General features: G+C 43.9%; 1 protein-coding gene across 1 annotated transcript; it reads right to left on the bottom strand.

Annotated features, from left to right (window-relative positions):
* Positions 1 to 2,249: 2,249 nt before the first annotated feature.
* LOC116987230 (heat shock protein beta-1-like) lies at positions 2,250 to 19,453 on the bottom strand. The gene is made up of 4 exons (XM_033043099.1): positions 18,890 to 19,453; positions 6,664 to 6,727; positions 2,810 to 2,989; positions 2,250 to 2,670 (listed from the first exon to the last, which is right to left on the bottom strand). The coding sequence occupies exons 1-4, from the start codon at positions 19,245 to 19,247 to the stop codon at positions 2,583 to 2,585; spliced, it is 690 nt and encodes a 229-aa protein (XP_032898990.1). The 5' UTR covers positions 19,248 to 19,453; the 3' UTR covers positions 2,250 to 2,582.
* Between the last annotated feature and the right edge of the window lie 1,015 nt (positions 19,454 to 20,468).

The following is a 20,468-nucleotide window of genomic DNA, read 5'->3' as shown; positions in this document are numbered from 1 at the left end:
GAATGATACAACATTCAGTGTGGTAATTAAAATATCCATGTCATTGAATCAGCTTGCACAATTTAATCTGTTACATTACCTTGCCTGTTCAAATGTATTAAATGGCTTTGTGCCATTTTATATTTGTGATGCCTGACGTACATTCATGTACAATTACATGCAACAAAAGGAAGACAATGAGGTGTAATTGTACAAAGAAGATGTCTGATGTGTTTATTGACGTAACAGATCACTTAACATGGAGGCTAGACATTCATCAGTAGCAACAAACCATTAGAATTTGACGGCACGTAACTGCAAACTGTGTTGTGCATCAGTGTAAGGATGAATCATTCATTGTGCATCTTTACACAGCATCATGGTAAATCATAGGATCACACCAGCCTAGTGGACAATCCCTAAAATATAGAAGCAATTAGATAGAACTCAGCCAAGCATAAAATGAGCAGCATGTAATAACAAAATTAAATTGTGAGCAGTCAAGTGTTGACTTTGAACTACCAATATTAACCGCAAATTATGTTCATCTGGTTCTCTGAATTTCTTGATTACTTGGCCTGTAGGCATTCTCAAATATCCATTCATTCTCTTTGAGATGATAGACATAGAGTTTCAGTTTGAAACAAGATGGGAGCTAAACTGGATGGCTGTTATAATGCTGGCACTGTGGTACAATGTGAAACAATGGAAGCAGCGTGCAAATTTTCATCTTTATCAAACATCTTGCCAGACGTAATGACGTAATGACAGTGATAATTGGCCAGAGATATCAGCTAGGGGAAATATTATTAAAGGGTAGCTCCAGTTAATACCAGCCTGCTCCTCTTCAGTTGAGTTTATTGTCACGTGTACTGAGGTACAGTGACAAGCATTTGTTGCGTGCTGACCAGGCAGCGGAAAGACAATACATGATCACAATTGAGCCATTTCCAGTGTATAGATACATGATAAGAGAATAACGAGAATAAGAATAATGCAATGTAAAGGCAACAAAGTCTGAACAAGCATAGTTTGAGGGTCTGAGAGGAGTTGAAGAGGATCATTGTTGAAGTAAGAAATGTTGCTGTAGGAATACAGATTGAAGAGTCTGGAGTGATTGTAACATGTGATTAGTCTGCTTCTGTGGCCAGCATGCAAGTAGTCGCCTGGCTAGGGCGCCATCTTAGAAGCAAAAGTTTACATACATTATAATCTACAAGTGGAATTGTGAAGCCATGGCACTATGTGAGGTAGAGTTGGCTCAGGACAGTTGATGCTGCTTAGATGGAGAAGCTGGGTAGTGTGAGCATGGCCAGCCCCTTGTGGGAACAGGCTGGGACATCCTCCAGACTCAGGATTAACAAACTCATCGGGAAGGCTGGCTTCGTCCTGGGGGTGGTGTTTGATTCATGGGAGGTTGGTCTTGGAGGGGGGGATGCTCCTCAATCCTGGTCAATACAGCTCACCCCCTCCATGACACACTGGTCAACCTGAGGAGCACCTTCAGCAACAGACTGGTTCCATCAAGATGTAGCACAGAACGCCACAGGAGATCCTTCTTCCCTGTCGCCATCAAACCGTACAACTCCTCCCCCTTCTGTCGTGGCTGAAGACTGAGACCGACTCCCCCTCCCCAACTTTGCACATCTCCAATCCTTTCCACTCGTCACTTTAATTTCATGTTTCATGTATTTTGTGGCTGTTGGCAGATTAACTCTCTCCGAAAACAGTTTAGCAACTTGCTCTCTCACTGCCCCCCCCCCCACCCCCCTCTGTGATTCCTCCTTCCCTCCTACTCTATGACCCCAGTCTGAAGAAGGGTCTCGAGCCGAAACGTCGCATATTCCTTCGCTCCATAGATGCTGCCTCACCCGCTGAGTTTCTCCAGCATTTGTGCCTACCAATATGGTTGGTGACTTTCTCCTGACCCCACGTTCTCCCACAAGTTGCAAGTGGTCCACTCATCCACTTTGTCCGTGCATAATTCCAACAACCCCTGAATCACAGCCCTTTTCCCAATGCTTTTCATTTCATGTAACTTAGTACCTTTTATTTGTAACCCACAACTAATTGGAAGTGGTCCCTGTAAGACCACAAGCGGGAGCATCATTTCATTGTCAGGTGTCTCAGGAACTTCCTCTGCAATATATTCTATTAGTGTATGCATCTCATTCAGTTCCTCAGCTCCATGAGGGCTTTGTAAATTATCCTCATTGACGTGAATACGTCACAGAATCTGTGGAAAACGATAAGTGCAGTCAAGCCTTTCACTCAATTTCATCCTTTATTGATCAGAGCTAAATATTATATGTGTAGGAAAGAACTGCAGATGCTGCTTTAAATCGAAGGTGGACACAAAATGCTGGAGTAACTCAACGGGACAGGCAGCATCTCTGGAAAGAAGGCATAGGTGATGTTTCGGATCGAGACCCTTCTTGCCTGTGCCCAGCATTTTGTGTCTACCTGCAAAATATTATATATTTGATATCTGATATAGATCAACTCTTTTTGCTTAACTCTATGTTAACCTCGAATGTGTTTTCACTGATTTTAGCAAAACCATGGCTTGCATAAAGTAATGCATAGGAGTTTCATTTGAAATATTATTTAACTTGTTGATGTATGTGCTTCTTCCTTGTTTTCTTGATCTTCAAGAACCACTTTAGTGTGCTGCACCTTCTCATCCTCCAGCTCTCTCGCTTGCTCTTTCTTCCCTCTGATCGGTTCTTCCCCTTCCCCTTGTTGCTCTTTCCTTTCCCTGCCCTCTTCCTTTGCTCTTCTCTCTTCAGCCTCATTCTCCATCTCGTTCTCCTGGATCTGCATCTTCAACACTTCCTTCCCCACCACTGGCTCTTCCTCCTTTTTCACTTTCTCGTCGTCCCCAGAGACCTTCTCAGTTTGAACAGGAATCACGACCTCTAAGGAAGAGCGGAGAGGAGCTTCCACCACTAGGATTCCGTTGGAGGTCAGGGTTGAGGTCACTGACCTAGCAGCCACGGCTGACGGAAGTCTGTCAGCACATTTGTTTGGAAAGAAAGTAAGAAAAATCAGGGTGAGTTCAGTTCATGGAAAACCAAGCCATTGTGATGTGTAAGCAGGAGACATGATGCTCCCAAAGGTTCAAGTCTGTTCCATGTCACGTCTTTTATGCCACTCGATTTTGGTCCCATTTTATTTTATTTTTATTTTATAAATATATTTGATATTAATTCAATCCAATATCGATTTTAAACAACTGCATTATCTGGTGCTTCTATGGATGATAAATATATTCCATTCATAATGATATCACACACACACACACACACACACACACACACACACACACACACACACACACACACACACACACACACACACACACACACACACACACTCACCCACACAGACACACACACGCACACGCACACACACACGCACACACACACACACACACACACACACACACACACACACACACACACACACACACACACAAACACACACACATACACACACACACACAAACACACACACACGCGCACACACACTCACCCACACAGATACACAGATACACACACACAAGCACATGCACACAAACACACACACACTCACAGATACACACACACACACACACACACACACTCACACACACACACACACATAGACACACATACACACACACTTGGACACACACACACTCACACACAAACACACACACACCCACTCACGCACTCACACACACAGACACACAGACACACAGATACACACACACACACACACACACTCACACACACACACACACACACACACACACACACACACACACACACACACACAACACACACACACACACTCCCATTCACACCCATTCACACACCCACTCTCACACACACACACATACACATCCACAGACACACACACATCCATTCGCGCACACACCCAGATACACACACACACACTCACACACACACACAAGCACACACACACAGATACACGCACACACACATACATACATACAGATGCGCACACACACACGCACACACACAGATACACATACACACACAGATACAGATACACACAGAGATGCGCACACACAAGTACACACACAGATACATAACACACACACACACACAGACACACAGACTCACACACACACGCACACAGATACACACAGACAGGTACACACACACACATACACACACAGATACACACACAGATGCGCACACACACACGCACACACACACACAGATACACACACAGATGCACACACACATGCACACACACAGATACACATACACACACAGATACAGATACACACACAGATACATAACACACACACACAGACACAGACACGCAGACACAGACACGCAGACAGATACACACAGACAGGTACACACACAGACATACACACGGATACACACACACACACAGACCCACACACACAGATACACAGATACATATACACACACAGATACACACACGCACGCGCGCGCACGCACACACGCGCGCGCACACACACACACACACACACACACACACACACACACACACACACACACACACACACACACACACACACACACACACACACACACACACACACACACCATTGTGAAAGCTTTAAATTTTTTTGCCACTGGGGTCTAATAACTTTCTCGAATTGAGCCCATTCATGCTGACTGACGGAGGGGCCGTGTGGGTGGGGGTGGGGGTGGTGTGTGGGTGGTAGGAGAGGGGTGGTCAGGTTGAGTTGCTGACCAGAGAATGGTGCACCTGACCCCCAGCCCCCTGCTGCCTGCTCTCTGCACTTTATACCCAGCCCCTCAGCTTCAGGCCCGGGAGGACTGGTGCTGAATACATTCACCCAAAGGGAAAAAGGATAAGAGGCGTCAAGTATGTTACTTCATTTTCTAGCTTTTGATTATTTATTGGGATTTTAACATATTTTAACACATTTTATTTAAATGGTAAATTCAGGTAGATAGCTTTTAAGTGTTTCTGACAATCAAAGATATTGAAAAGCAGGTGAAATGACTTTATTAGCACACAGCTGTCAAAGGCCATTAGGATGCTTTGGATTTAACACACGGCTCAGAGACCAGTCTGCCTCTGGGATGGGAGGAGATCAGCTCCAGCAAGCCTCCAAACACGATGGAAGGCATGGAAACGTTTCCCCATACTGTGGAAGCTCCCCGCTGCAGCTCCGTAGAGGTAGTGATTCCAAGCAATTGAAACCAACTCCTCTGAATTAAATGAGCTACTATTCTGCGCACTAAAATTTGATTTCCCATTTGCTCGAAGCACAGGGTAGCTAATTTCTCAAGAAGGTAAGATCCTCGTCCGAGACCTGTTGTTATTCTATCCCTCATCCTCTCTGCTCTGCCTCACTGCTCTCCCTCACTGAAAGTTAGAATCATGACACAGGAGAAGCCCTGTCAAGTTTATTCCAACTCAAAGGAGCTGTCCAGACCGATCCCACTTCACATGTCTTGTGGATTATGGCACAACTAATGCCGAACCAAGTACTTGTAGCTGCAGATTTTTATATAGTTCAAGAGATTACTCCCTCTAGCCGCTAAATGGACTACATGGTTAAGGGGAATGTCTGTATACGCATGTGAGCTCACCGTCAGAGACCTTCAGAGCTTCTTCACAGATAAGTCTTCATAAACACAGTCTTTTGATGAATAAATTCTTTATTGTTGATGAAAAACAATAAGGTACATCCAAACCTCTTCCGACATTACTATAATCTTCATCAAACTCCAGCTTATCACTTTAAACGTTAGAAAACTCCTTGTGTCTCCGTTACACTTCGCATGGTCAAAGGGTAAACCTTCTCTATGCTGGTTCCAAACCAAACTAACAACTAAGCTTCTGCGCAAGAAATTTAGCTCCAAAAATGCCCAAAAACACGTCATAAATCCCACCCACAATATAACGGGCAGTCTAAATTTAAAGACACATGCCATCATCAATGACATGCAAAACAAACCAAATGGCCACCACAGCAATTACTAAATATAATAAGTGGCCAGGAGACAAGTCTGGCCACTCCCTCTTCTCCCCTCTCCCATCGGGCAAAAGTATAGAAGTGTGAAAATGCACACCTCCAGATTCAGGGACAGTCTCTTCCCAGCTGTTATCAGACAACTGAATCATCCTACCACAACCAGAGAGCAGTGCTGAACTACTATCTACCTCACTGGTGACCCTTGGACGATCCTTGATCGGACAACACTGGCTTTATCTTGCACTAAACGTTATTCCTTTATCATGCATCTGTACACTGTGGATGGCTCGATTGTAATCATGTACTGTCTTTTCACTGATTGGCTAGCACGCAACAAAAGCTGTACCTCGGTACACGTGACAATAAACTGAACTGTAATTCTGGGAAAGTTTGGATAGTGAGTTTCTCCCACTCACTGTACGCTTCATCTTCCTCCTCAGTGAATCTCAAACATGAGCTCATGTACACACAGCCTTCTGTCTGCTTCTCACACCATCCTTTCCCTATATTTTTTTCCTATTTTCTTTTACTATTTGCCTGTGTAAGATGTAAAATAATCCTTTGCCAAGAATTATTTATTGGCTCTTACACTTGTTTTTCCTCCAGATTTCCGGGTTATATTTGATTCTTATTAAACATCACATGCAAGTTGTGTATGAAGACAGCGGTTTGGCTGGAAACAAATTTACCTGTACTTTCTGGTGAAACATCTTGAAATAAACCCATGTTGATCTTCTCTTTCGTTGTGGCTCCCTTGAAACAAATTAATTTCGATCAATTAATTTGTTATTGTTCACAGCATGAGGAAGACAAGATGATCAAATTAAACAAAATGACCAATTATAGATCAGTGGACTTTGTTACACTTATGTATTCAGGGAGCATGTTCAACTGAATACTAGGACATCACTCATGGCTCAACAGCAGCACTAATACTGGCATTAGTCCATGTTTCCCCATAGAGGTCCTGCATTTTCGTCCCAGCATGACCCTAAACCAATGGACGTAGAGTGATAGAGTGGATGTGGAGAGGATGTTTCACCTTGTGGGAGAGTCTAGGACTCGAGGTCATAGCCTCAGAAAAGGATGGAGATGAGGAAGAATTTATTTTGTCAGAGAGTGATGAATTTGTGTAATTCTTTGTCACAGAAGGCTGTGGAGGCCAAGCCAATGGATATTTTCAAGTCAGAGAGAGATAGATTCTTGATTAGTACGGGAGTCAGGGGTTATGAGGAGAAGGCAGGATTATGGGGTAAGGAGGGAGAGATAGACCAGCCATGATTGATGGGCTGAATGGCCTAATTCTGCTCCTATCACATGACCTTATGACCTTATATATTCTCCCTTCCTCTGCTGCGTATATGGTTCCCCGTGGGGTCCCTGAAGGCAGCACAATTTCCTGCTGTTTTCTAGATCTCCGACTGGAAGATTGACCCGGATACCAATGTCACTTCTTAGCTGAGCCAAGCACAGCAGACACCAGTTACATGAATGGGAGAAATTAGTTGCTAGGAAAATCAAGTAGACTTTTTATTAAGCGCAGGCTCGGCGATTGTTTTGCTGATCACCTCCACTCAGTCAGCCTAAACCTACCTGATATCCCGATTGCTCAACACTTCAACTCCCCCTCCCATTCCCACACTGACATTTCTGTCCTGGGCCTCTTCCATTGTCAGAGTGAGGCTCAGGATAAATTGGAGGAACAGCACATAGTTCACTTGGGTAATTTACACCCCAGCAATATAAACATTGACTTCACTAACTTCAAGTAGCCCTTGCAATCCCTCTCTCTCCATCTTCTCCCCCTCCCCAGTTCTCTGACCAGTTTACAGTCTCCAACTATCTTAACTCTGTATCGCCCACTCCCCTGACATCAGTTTGAAGAAGAGTCTCGGCCCGAAATGTCACCCATTCCTTCTCTCAGGCGATGCTGCTGCCTGTCCGCTGAGTTACTCCAGCAGTTTGCATCTACCTTCAATCTAAACCAGCATCTGCAGTTCTTTCCTACTGACTTTTTATTATTTGTTTAAGAGCGTCTCAACATGTTTTAATTGACTTTTAGCGTGTAGATACATTTTATAGGATGTTAAATGTAAAACAAAATTACATTTTGTTAATTATTAAAGGGCCCCAAATGTTATTGAATACCAAAGACATTCACTAGCACTGACTGTGGAGAGAGGAACTAATCAGTTTTTAAGATCAATGACATTTCATCATAAAGGGTTCCCCATCTGAATTATTAACTCGTGTTTTGCTCTTCACAAATATTGCCCGACTTGTTGAGTTGTTCTCTGGTTTTATTTCAAATTTCTAAACTAAAGTAAACTAAACTAAACTATCGTCTTATTGCACATTTTAGTAAAGCACCCACACTTATGGGGAGCAAAGTTGCCTACTGCTGCTGTCCCAACATTGAACAAAGATAATTTGTGAGATTTGGACAGCAAGATCGAGATTTGTATGTAGGGAGGGTCAAGTGGGTGGATATCCAGTAATAGATAAAAGACAATAGATATACTGTATAATAGCAGCACATCTTGATCAGATATGCCCGTGCTCCATGATCTATTCAGCCATTTAATTGCAGAGAAATGAGTGCAGATGTGGAGGTATGGTCATACCAGGATCTTCAAAACATGAAGATAGACACAAAATGCTGGAGTAACTCAGCGGGTCAGGCAGCATCTCTGGAAAGAAGAAATAGGTGCCAGTTTGGGTCGAGACCCTTCTTCACACAAAGCACGAGCCATCTGAGCCTTGCAAACTAACGTTTGACTATTTGTGCATCAGCAACACTGTTATTTAACCATATAACCATATAACAATTACAGCACGGAAACAGGCCATCTCGGCCCTACAAGTCCGTGCCGAACAATTTTTTTCCCTTAGTCCCACCTGCCTGCACTCATACCATAACCCTCCATTCCCTTCTCATCCATATGCCTATCCAATTTATTCTTAAATGATACCAACGAACCTGCCGCCACCACTTCCACTGGAAGCTCATTCCACACCGCTACCACTCTCTGAGTAAAGAAGTTCCCCCTCATGTTACCCCTAAACTTCTGTCCCTTAATTCTGAAGTCATGTCTGCTTGTTTGAATCTTCCCTACTCTCAAAGGGAAAAGCTTGATCACATCAACTCTGTGCGTCTTTCATGTGGAAAAACATCACAAGGTATAAACAAAAACAAATAGCTATTCAACCAACAAAAAGCCACAGGAAATGCTGGAGATATGCAGCAGATGTTAGACGCATCCTTCAAAATGGAAACGGTTAACACTTCAGATCAATGACCAAGAAACAGAAGTGAAAAAGTGGTTTAAGTTGCCGAGTGTGGGAGGAGCGGAGAGGACAAATCTTGACATAGAAACTCACAAAATGCCAAATGTTAATGTTTCTGTTGGAATAGCATGCTGAAATGTCACACAAACACTGATGGTTGGTAACATTAAATAACGTACGGAAAATCTTCAATTGTCCTGGTACTAGCACCATCTAGTGCCTTTAGTATGGCATGATTGGGCAAGACACATTAGGCAGTGCTTTGCATTGTTGTACAAACCTGTGGTACATTGTACCTGCCATACCAAGTTCACTTGAGCCTGATCGGTTAACCTCTCGACCATGGGATCCAGAGACCACCTGTAACAGCGTCAGGAAGCCAGCTACAGCCAGAGTCAGGAAGCCAGCTGCAGCTTACAATGCTTAGAGCCCCTGGGTTAGCTGAAGAAATGTAATAATGGATTCCCATTCATAAAATGTTGCTGCAGTTGTTTAAAATTGATTTTACAATATTTTGTGCTTTTTTAGTAAACATTGTCAATTACTTTTTTTTTAATCCAAAAGGGATCAGGTAACATTGTCCCAAACGATGAACCATCGTCTTGTGTGTTTATGCTCAAACTGGAAGCTAAAGCAGGCATGACTACTTTTCGTGATGAGCCTCATTAGTAGCTTAAATGGTAGATAAAAGTCAAAACAGAGAAAATCAGATTTGGAATTTCTCAATAACTTTGCTGTTTGCAGAGATACTGTATATGTCATCTTGAGCAACATATGGAACAAAACGGATAATTATAATACCGCCATCCATTGTGGGTGGACATATAGGTACAGCATTTCCAGTGCAGAGAACATCACAGAAACACACTGGGACAGAATAATCTCTGGCAGAGAATGCAAGATCTTTTGTTCTGTTGCCTGTAACATGACAACATTTAGTATTTGAGTATTTATTGATTTAAGCCCCGCTGAGCTTCAAACATCCTGCCCTGGAATCACTGGTGTTTACATTGTGGTGAAGATGTGAGCATTCTGTGCCATCCAGCACATCTGACAGATTTCCATTTGTAATGCTAATGATCTGCAATTCTGTGTTAAACAATCTTCCACTTTAGAGCTGATAATATTTCATTGCTTACAGTAACATCATGCAACATTTTCACACACAATTTAGTCATGAATATCACCGCTTTAGGATTTTTGCAATGTATATCAACCACTACATCTGCAAATACGTTTAACTCTTTCCCACTATCATCGTCTGACATGTTGACCTGTTGAAATCGGTTCAAAAATGATACATTGCAGGGATGCTTCTTTGCTGCCAAATCTGATTTTCTTTCTCATGTGTGTTGACCTTGATTTCTAAGGCAACAGTACTCTAAAGGATTTTGGAACCTCAAAACTGAGCCAGAACGGGTAATTTTTTAACAGCCAGTTGCCCAGCTCTGACATGCAAAACAGGAATTCAGCAATGGAGAATCGAAAGCCCAGGGTAATTGCAAATCCCTATCAAGTGGTACAGAGAGAGGTTGGGGCCAAGATGCTTGTTTACACTTAACATCTTGTCTGAATGAGGCAAGAAGCTGTCTAAATATGCAATTGTGGTCTGTGTGTAGATTCCCAGTCAAGCGTTAAGAACAAACACCTGGAACCTTCAAGACCACCGGGTGGCGCTGTGAGAGGCAGCCTCGCCAACAGCCTGTCTTGTCCCTTCTTTCTTTGTTGTTTTTATTCCGTTTTATTTCTATTTTTTAGTTGATATTTTATTATGTGGAGGGGAAACCTTTTTTATCTCTTCCTCCGACGGAGATGCGGCTTTTCCGTGTCGTATCTCCGTCCGCACTGCGGTCTAGCATCATTCCCTTTGTTAGGGATCGACTTCGGGAACTCCAACCACAGGAGCTTCGACTGCCCCGATCGCGGGAGCCTCGATCACCCCATTGTGGGGGCTTCGATCGCCTACAGCGGGATCTTCGATCGCCCCGACTGTGGGAGAAAAGGAGGGAAGAAGGTAAAGGTTATTTGCCTTCCATCACAGTGGTGAGTGTGAGGTTACTGAGAGCAAGAGAGATGCTGTCTGCACTGGTGGGGTCTCAGAGGGATTGCTGTAAGTTCAGTGATGTCGGTGTTTGCGGGGACTTCGCTCCATGGGAGCGTCCTGAAGTCAGGTGCGAGTGTGCACGGCTTTCTGACTGTTCGGGTGGACAGGGACTGCAGAGAGAGCGACAAGCAGTCGGTACAACTCTGGTCACATCACGGTGAAGGAGCGTGTGTGTGTTGCTCGGACATTGAACAGATTACTGTGGGTCTCCGCTTATGCTGGGTGCCCTGGGGATACTCACATGCCGCCGTGGTTGCTGTTTATGGTTATTTTTTATGTAATATTGTGTCTTGTTGCTTTTTTTGGTGTGACTGTATGGTAAATCAAATTTCATTGCACCTTAAGGTACTCGTGCCAATAAAGAACTATTGAGCTATTGAACCATTGGTTAAAACTCTACAGTGGTGCAGCAGTAGAGTTACTGCCTTACAGTGCTTGCAGCGCCGGGGATCCAAGTTCAATCCCGACTACGGGTGCTGCGTACGGAGTTTGTACGTTCTCCCCGGGAACGTGTGGGTTTTCTCCGAGATCTTTGGTTTCCACACTCCAAAAACGAACAGGCTTGTAGGTTCATTGGCTTGGCATATGAGTAAAGAATTCTCCTTAGTGGTTGTAGGATAGTGTTAATGTACGGGGATCGCTGGTCAGCGCGGACCCGATCGGCCGCAGAATCTGTTTCCGCGCTGCATCTCTAAACTAAACAAAACTAAAAGGGAATCCAGCCCAGGATACTGTAGCTAACTGAATTAGTTAGCTACAGTATACTAATTGTAACAGATGCAACTGCTGGAATCTTGAGCAAAAACAAACTGCTGGAGGAATTATGTCTGCATTCGTCAGTATTAGCTACAGGGAGAGGTTGAACAGAATTTTAGTTTTAGAGATTGTTTTCTCTGGAACGTCGGAGGTATTTAAATGTTCTCGCTCTTTAATTTCATTCTTTTTGTCACAGTGTCAATTCCAATATGTAGGTGATTTAATTCAATGCCAGTGTGGTTCCATCACACAATCAATTCTTGGAGATGGGCATTGATAATGAAGACTGTTCAGCTTTATCTTGCATCAACCACCTCGAGAAGCCACGGCTTTTTTTTTTAACACAGTTCTTTGAAATTGAAGATGACTTGCTTCTACTGGATCCTATAGGGCCTGTCCCACTTGCCGATTTTTTCGGCGACTGTCGACGCCATTGACTGACGTATCAGGGTCGCAGAAAGACTTTGAACATTTCAAAACCCAGCGGCGACAAAAAAATGTTGCGACACTTAAGGAAACACCGCGCATCAATATGTCGTCACACCGCGACACCGCCGCATTACGCCACGACTTTTTCAGTGACCTGATACATCAGTCAATGATGCCGGCAGTCGCCGAAAAAATCGCCAAGTGGGACAGGTCCTTATGGATTGTGAGATGAGATTGGGATCCACAAACTCTGTCACAGGTGGAGCAGGAGGCGTGTGAAGAGGAGAGAGGCTGGATCCTTCTTCACGCCCGCTGTTGTTTATGATTGACCTCCGCGTTCCCCAGGAAAGACCACAAATATTTTGTGCTTCACTGTGTGTTTCTCAACCATCTTATGTCTTGGGTTAGGGATTCCGATGAGTGGATCCAGTTTCTGTCCCGAAACGTTGCCTATTTCCTTCGCTCCATGGATGCTGCTGCACCCGCTGAGTTTCTCCAGCACTTTTGTCTACCCTCGGTTTCCAAGTACCTGGCTTCCAAAGGAGGTTCCGGTGAGGGGGGATGGGTGTGAGGGCCAGGGGCGGGGGAGGGGGTGTAGAACAAAGGTGCACCCTGCGTGGGGGAGGGGGGGAGAGAACAATGGTGGGCCCGGCATGGGGTATTTTGTAACTTTGACAGAGCCTTTTACATGGCGGCTATTACATAGCTTGGGGATGCAAGGAACAAATTCCACTGTTACTTGTCACATGTGACAATAAAGTTTTCAATTCAATTCAACATATTCAAGTCTGTAGACCGTAACTAGATGGAGAGTAGAGTTGGAATGGTCTTCTTTCTGGAGCAGAGCTAATGAAATGTCAACGGCTTCTCATTTGTCTGAAGAAGGGTCCCGACTCGAAACATCCATGCTATCCAGGGATGTTGCCTGACTCGCTGAGTTACTCCAGCACTTTGTTTCTCGTTTGTCCTGTAGGTTAACACGGAGTGGAAAAAATTGCAGAAAGTTGTGCCCAGTCCTTCTGACTTCCACACCATCAAAGAGATCTATCGCAGTCGCTGCCTCAAAAAGGCAGCCAACATCATCAAAGACCCACACCATCCTGGTCATGCACTCATCTCCCCGTTGCCATCGGGAAGAAGGTACAGGAGCTTGAAATATGGAACATCCAGGTTCAGGAACAGCTACTTCCCCACAGCCATCAGGCTATTAAACACGACATCAAACAAACCCTGAACAATAAAGGTCTATTATTATATATATATGTATGTCTATGGTATATAAACACACTGCACTTTTATCTCCTGTTCTGTATTATATTTACATAATCTGTTGTGCTGCAGCAAGCAAGAATTTTATTATCCTATCTGGGACACATGACAATAAAACTCTCTTGACTCTTAACCTGTTGGTTGTGAGCTGCAGCATCACAGAGAGGGAGACTGATAACTTGGTTGTTGCTGCCATGTTTGATCCCAGTGACAAGAATTAGCTCTAAGGTGAATCTATTGCTTAGTACGTTGCTTTGCATGTCACCTTGTTACATCCTCCAAGTCTTGGTTAAATATTTCAGTGATTTACACATGTACATTGCTCCAAGTACACCATTAGCCAGTGGTATGAATATTGATTTCTCTAACTTCAAGTAACCCTTGCTTTCCCTCTCTCTCTCTCTCTCTCCGTCCCTCCCCATCCTAGTTCTCCGACTAGTTTCACAGTCCTCCTGATTAAATATTACTGATGGTATGCCTCGTTGTCACCTTCCCCTCAGCTAACAATGTACAATTCTACATTGTTCAAGAAGGAATTGCTGGTGCTGGAAAATCGAAGGTAGAGAAAATTGCTGGAGAAACTCAGCGGGTGTGGCAGCATCTATGGAGCGAAGGAAATAGGCAACGTTTCGCCCCGAAACGTTGCCTATTTCCTTCACTCCATAGATGCTGCCGCACCCGCTGAGTTTCTCCAGCAATTTTGTCTACCTACCATTCCACATTTCCTTGATCATCATCCCCTTTGATCTGTGTTATAGGAGTAGAATTAGGCCATTTGACCCATCAAATCATATCTCTAGTTTCATATCCCCTGACTCTCATTCTGAAGAAGGGTCTTGGCCTGAAACATCACCCATTTCTCCTCTGAGATGCTGCCTGTTACTCCAACATTTTGTATCTACCTTCGGTGTAAACCGGCATCTACAGTTCCTTCCTACACATTTGCTTTAAAGCACATACAACAGTCTTGAGGTCTTGAAACACACTATGTAAGTGCAGATTTCCTTCCATCCATCTATTTGAACAGACTCTCCCACAGATTAGATTTATGTAATATTCTGAATTTATCATTCCTGCATTATTTTATTTTGTGCATTTCCACATTCACCTATTACCTTTCACGGCTAATTTGTCCAAAAATCTACATTTCATAAGTTCATGTGCTCGGAGCAGAATTAGGCCATTTGGACCATCAAGTCTATAGAAACATAGAAACATTGAAAATAGGTGTAGGAGTAGGCCATTCGGCCCTTCGAGCCTGCACTGCCATTCAACATGATCATGGCTGATCATCCAACTCAGTATCCCGTCTACTCTGCCATTCAATCATGGTTGAACTACCTTTCGCTCAACCGCAATCTCCTGCCTACTCCCCATAGCCCTTGACACCCGTACTAATCAAGAATCTATCTCTGCCTTAAAAAATATCCATTGGCCTCCACACCCTTCTGTGGCAATGAATTCCACAGATTCACCACCCTCTAACAATAAATTCCTCCTTCCGAAAGGAACGTCTTTTAATTCTGAGGGTACGACCTCTGGTCCTAGACTCTCCCACCAGTGGAAACATCCTCTCCACATACATTCTTTCCAGAGATCCTACCTTAATACCACCTTCCCCACTTACACCTAAGTTGACATTTGAAGCTATGATTTTCATGTAAAAGAAATACCTACAATAGTAATCATTTATGTGTTCTTCGTTGTAACACGGGTGTTAAACTAGAGCTGACATGTGTGTGAAAATACCATTCACACAGAGGATTGACAAGTAGTGACTGTGCCGGAACTGCAGTGGCTGCAATTCTACCCATGTGAGCCTGGTTTGGGGTTCTTGTCTGTCCTGCTCATTGAGCTTGAACATGACCCTGAAGCTCAGTGAAAAGAGTAAACTACAGAAGCAAACATGAAGTAACCCTGGCATTCCCTCTCTCTCTATCCCTCTCTCTATCCCTCCCCCAACCAAGTCACACCAGCTTTTCATTGTCATCTAACCAACAGCTAACAATGGCCTTTGTTTAAGAAGGAATTGCAGATACTGGAAAATCGAAGGTACACAAAAAAGCTGGAGAAACTCAGCGGGTGCAGCAGCATCTATGGAGCGAAGGAAATAGGCAACGTTTTGGGCCGAAACCCTTCTTCAGACTAACAATGGCCTGTTTCCTTTATTCTCTGCCTCAGAGGGCGGTGGAAGCAGGTTCTCTGGATACTTTCAAGAGAGAGCTAGATAGGGTTCTTAAAAATAGTGGAGTCAGGGTATATGGGGAGAAGGCAGGAACGGGGTACTGACTGGGGATGATCAGCCATGATCTCATTGAACGGCGGTGCTGGCTCGAAGGGCCGAATGGCCTACTCCTGCACCTATTGTCTATTGTTCATTATCAATACCTTTTTTGCATATCTTTCCTTCATTGTTCTTTATCTCTCTACACCAAGGGTTCCCAATCTGGGGTAAATTTACCCCCAGGGGGTGAATTCATTGATTCTGGGTTTGTAGATATATTTTCTCATTGACTGACTGTGTGTGGTTCTGGTGTACCGGTATCTGTTCATCATTAGTTGTTCATAAATATGTGAAATAACATTGTTATGTGCTATTATGTTGAGGCTCTACATCATCTTGATTACCATGGACAGAAAATGTCGGCATAATTTTTCAGAGCAATTCATTTTGTTTAGGAAGGAACTGCAGATGCAGGGTTACTCCAGCATTTGGTGTCTATGTTCAGTTCATTTTGTTCCTTTGTCAGCATTCCTTTTAATTTCAATTTTATTCTGGCTGTACTGTGGAAACAATATTTGGACAACATTGGTGCATTATTTTCATATTCTTTGAGTGATGTTGAATACACTTGGCTTTAAACTGTCTCCAATTGTGTAAGTGTATCAGGGATGGCCTGTATATGATTCTACTGCAATTCACTGGTACGGAATCAACAACCAATGTTGCCGTAGACTGTGCATTGAGTTGCAACGCTTCATGTTGGGCCTTTGGCTGATTTAAGACAGATCTGCCGATGCCCTAATGACCTGAAACTTAGAAAATGTCCCATGGATTTGATTGGAAATAAATCAAAGTTCAATGCCTTGGAAGGAACTGCAGATGCTGGTTTAGTTTAGTTTTGTTTAGAGATACAGCGCGGAAACAGGCCCTTCGGCCCACCGAGTCCGCACCACCCAGTGATCCCCACACATTAACACTATCCTACACAGACGAGGGACTATTTACACATACGTCAACCCAATTAACCTACAAACCTGTACGTCTTTGGAGTGTGGGAGGAAACCAAAGATCTCGGAGAAAACCCATGCAGTCACGGGGAGAACGTACAAACTCCGTACAGACAGCACCCGTAATCGGGATTGAACCTAGGTCTCCAGCGCTACAAGCGCTGTAAGGCAGCAACACTACCGCTGCACCTCCAAAGATACTGTAAATCGAATGGCCTCGTTGAAATTTACAGAATAATGAAAGGCGTAGATAGAGTGGATGTGGAGGGAATGTTTCCACTGGTGGGAGAGTCTAGGACCAGAGGTCACAGCCTCAGAATTCAAGGGCACTCTTTTAGAAAGGAGGTGAGGAGGAACTTATTTAGTCAGAAGGTAGTTAATCTGGGGAATTCATTGACACAGAGGGCTGGGGAGGCCAAGTCAGTGGATATTTTTAAGACAGAGATAGACAAATTCTTTATTAAAACGGGTGTCAAGGGTTATGGGGAGAAGGCAGGAAATTGGATTTGGGAGGCAGAGATCAGCCATAGTTGAATGGCGGAGTAGACTCGATGGGCCGAATGACTTAATTCTACATCTTTAACCTTTGAACTTGTGATAGGCACAAAAAGTTGGAGTAACTCAGCGGGTCATACAGCATCTCTGGAGAGAAGGAATGGGTAACATTTCGGATCAAGAACCTCTGAAGATGGGTCTTGACACGAAACGTCACCTATTCCTTTACTCTAGAGATGCAGTCTGACCCGCTGAGTTACTCCAGCTTTTTGTGTCTATCTTCACAGTTCAATGCATGCAGAAGACAATGGGAGAAAAGGAGAGGAGTAAGAAGTAAGGTAGTAATCTTATTGAAATATACAAAATTAATTCATGCTTAAGAGGGTAGATGAAAGTGATAATATTAGCTTATTATCCCATGGTATGAATAGTGATCACAGCCTCAAAATAAGGTACATAATAACTTCCTCGCTCACAGGGTAGTGAATCTTTGGAGTTCTCTGCCCATGGGGAAGGTGGGAGCTTAATGATTGAGCATATTTAAGAACGAGAGTGATTTATTTTTAAATATAAAATAAATTAAGATGTTTAGTTCAGTTTAGAGATACAGTGTGGAAACAGACACTTTGGCCCACTGTGTCCACACCAACCAGCAATCCCCGCACATTAACGCTACCCCACACACACTAGGGACAATTTACATTTATACCAAGCCAATTAACCTACAGACATGTACGTCTTTGGTGTGTGGGAGGAAACCGAAGATCTCGGACAAAACCCACGCGGTCACGGGGAGAACGTACAAACGTGCAGACAGCGCCCTTAGTCGGGATCGAACCCGGGTCTCTGGCGCTGCAAGCGCTGTAAGGCAGCAAGTCTAGCTCTGCGCCACAGTGCCGCGCTGTGGAACGAGAATTGTGGAATAAAATGAAAGGAAGTAACGCTGAGGTAAAAAATCAGCTATGATCCTACTGAATAGACACTGGGAGCTGAATGGACAACTCCTTTAATTTCTTAGATTCTTGCAAACTAGATTATCTATTGTAATTTTAACATTGTCTGTAACAAAACATGCATTTCAGTGCAAAAAAAATTATATCAAGAGAGTCATCAAATAAAATCTCACAATGAACTGCACAGCAGATGAAATATGAGGTGGGAAATGTTTATCTAAATAGGTAACTGTGAGATTGTAATGGGGGTGTAAGATTAGAAGTGAGAAGCGGGAGTTTAGAGGGAATTTCAGAGCTTCGAGTGGAAGTCACTGCCAATTGAGGGGAGATTAAAGTAGCACAAGGAGGTGGATAATATTATCAAGGTGATACAACCGGTCGTTGGCATACCTGAAATCTCCAAATATCCTTCTTGGGTCTTCACCTGGAGTTCATCAGGGGTGAAATGTTTCACATCAAGGCTGATCTTCCAGCAGCTCAACTTCCGCTGAGGCACCGACGTTCCGCGGGCAAGCGGTTGGGATATGGAAGATGTGCTGTGGCTGGCTGTGGCGTTGTCAGCTGGGCCTGAGCATAACGTCCCTGCCCTGCTCGTACTGAACCGATTCTCCATCCACTCCATCCAGTCCCTCAGTGGCTGTTCGGGATAAGGAGGGAGCCCAAAATCCAGATCAAGCAGGCAGCTTGGAGAGTAACCCCTCCGCAAGGGATCCCAGTAGCTTCGGGGAAAGAAATGTGACAACGACATTTCCTCAGCTCGGGGTTGAAGAGTTTCGTCAAGTTGTAAAACTCTACTGAAATGAAACCCCTCTAATCAGCTTAAGATGAAGCAATGATAGACACAAAAAGCTGGAGTAACTCAGCGGGACATGCAGCACCTCTGGATAGACAAAATGGGTAACGTTTTGTGTCGAGACCCTTCTTCAGGCTACTGCTTGTGCTATGATATGACTGCATGCAAGAGTATTTATACAGCTACTCGACACCCACACGATAACTTCATCACTGATCAATGTTCTTCCAGTTTGTCATAGGTAACAAAGTTAGAACGTTCTGGGAATCAACGCTTTGCAGTCAAATTCCAAACACATCAGGAGTTATAGATAGGGACTTGACAAAGAGAAACTCATCATTTTATTTATAGACCACATTCCAGAGCAAGTATTGCACAGATCTGTCAAGCTAATGTTACAATCGTAACGCAAATATTTCTTCAAACCTCTTCTGGAAACAACACCCTTGTCATCTCTCAATTTGCTCTTACTTAATTATAGTCATAGAGTCATACAGCGTGGAAAAATAAGCCCTTCAGCCTGACCTGCCCAAGCCGACCAACATGCCCCATCTACACCAGTCCCACCTGCTTATATTTGCCCCTTATCCTTCCTATCCATGTACCTGCTCAAATGTTTCCTGACCATTGGAATACTTGCCTCAACTACCTCCTCTGGCAACTTGTTCCATATATGTACCACCATTTGTGTAAAAAAGTAGCCTCTCAGGCTTCTATTAAATACTCCCCCCCCCCCATACTTTAACCATGTCCTCTGGTTCTTGATTCCCCCACTCTAGATAAAAGATTCTGTGCATTTACCCTATCAATTCATCTCAAGATCTTACACTCCCTGCCAGGCGTAAAAATAAAACAGGGAAGGCAGCTCAACCATGGCTAATGAGGGAAATTAGGGATAGTGTTAAATCCAAGGATGAGGCATATAAACTGGCCAGAGGAAGTAGCAAACTGGAGATCTGGGAAAAATTTAGAATTCCGGGGAAAGGAATAAAGGAGGACCCTGCGAGGGGGGGCACCGTGAGGGAGGGGGGAAGAACAATAGAGGACCCGGCGTGCGGGGATGGCTGGGAGGAGGGGGGAGGGGGGAAGAACAAAGAATGACCTGGCGTGGGATACATTGTGATTTTGTCTGCATCCTTTATGTGGCGACTATATGCATACCTTGGGTACGCTAGC

Source organism: Amblyraja radiata, chromosome 25, assembly GCF_010909765.2.
Source record: "Amblyraja radiata isolate CabotCenter1 chromosome 25, sAmbRad1.1.pri, whole genome shotgun sequence".
NCBI classification, from domain to species: Eukaryota; Metazoa; Chordata; class Chondrichthyes; order Rajiformes; family Rajidae; genus Amblyraja; species Amblyraja radiata.
The sequence above is the reverse complement of the archived record's forward strand: the minus strand, read 5'-3'. Positions and strand labels throughout refer to the sequence as shown.

What these genes read in the sequence shown, in the direction of transcription:
- LOC116987230 (XM_033043099.1), bottom strand. Translation starts at nt 19,247, where the DNA reads ATGTCGTTGTCACATTTCTTTCCCCGAAGCTACTGGGATCCCTTGCGG. An exon ending in AGGATATTTGGAGATTTCAG is followed by an intron (nt 6,728 to 18,889) that starts GTATGCCAACGA and finishes ATTTGTTTCAAG; the next exon opens with GGAGCCACAACGAAAGAGAA. An exon ending in CCAGTGGTGGGGAAGGAAGT is followed by an intron (nt 2,671 to 2,809) that starts GTTGAAGATGCA and finishes CAAGCGAGAGAG; the next exon opens with CTGGAGGATGAGAAGGTGCA.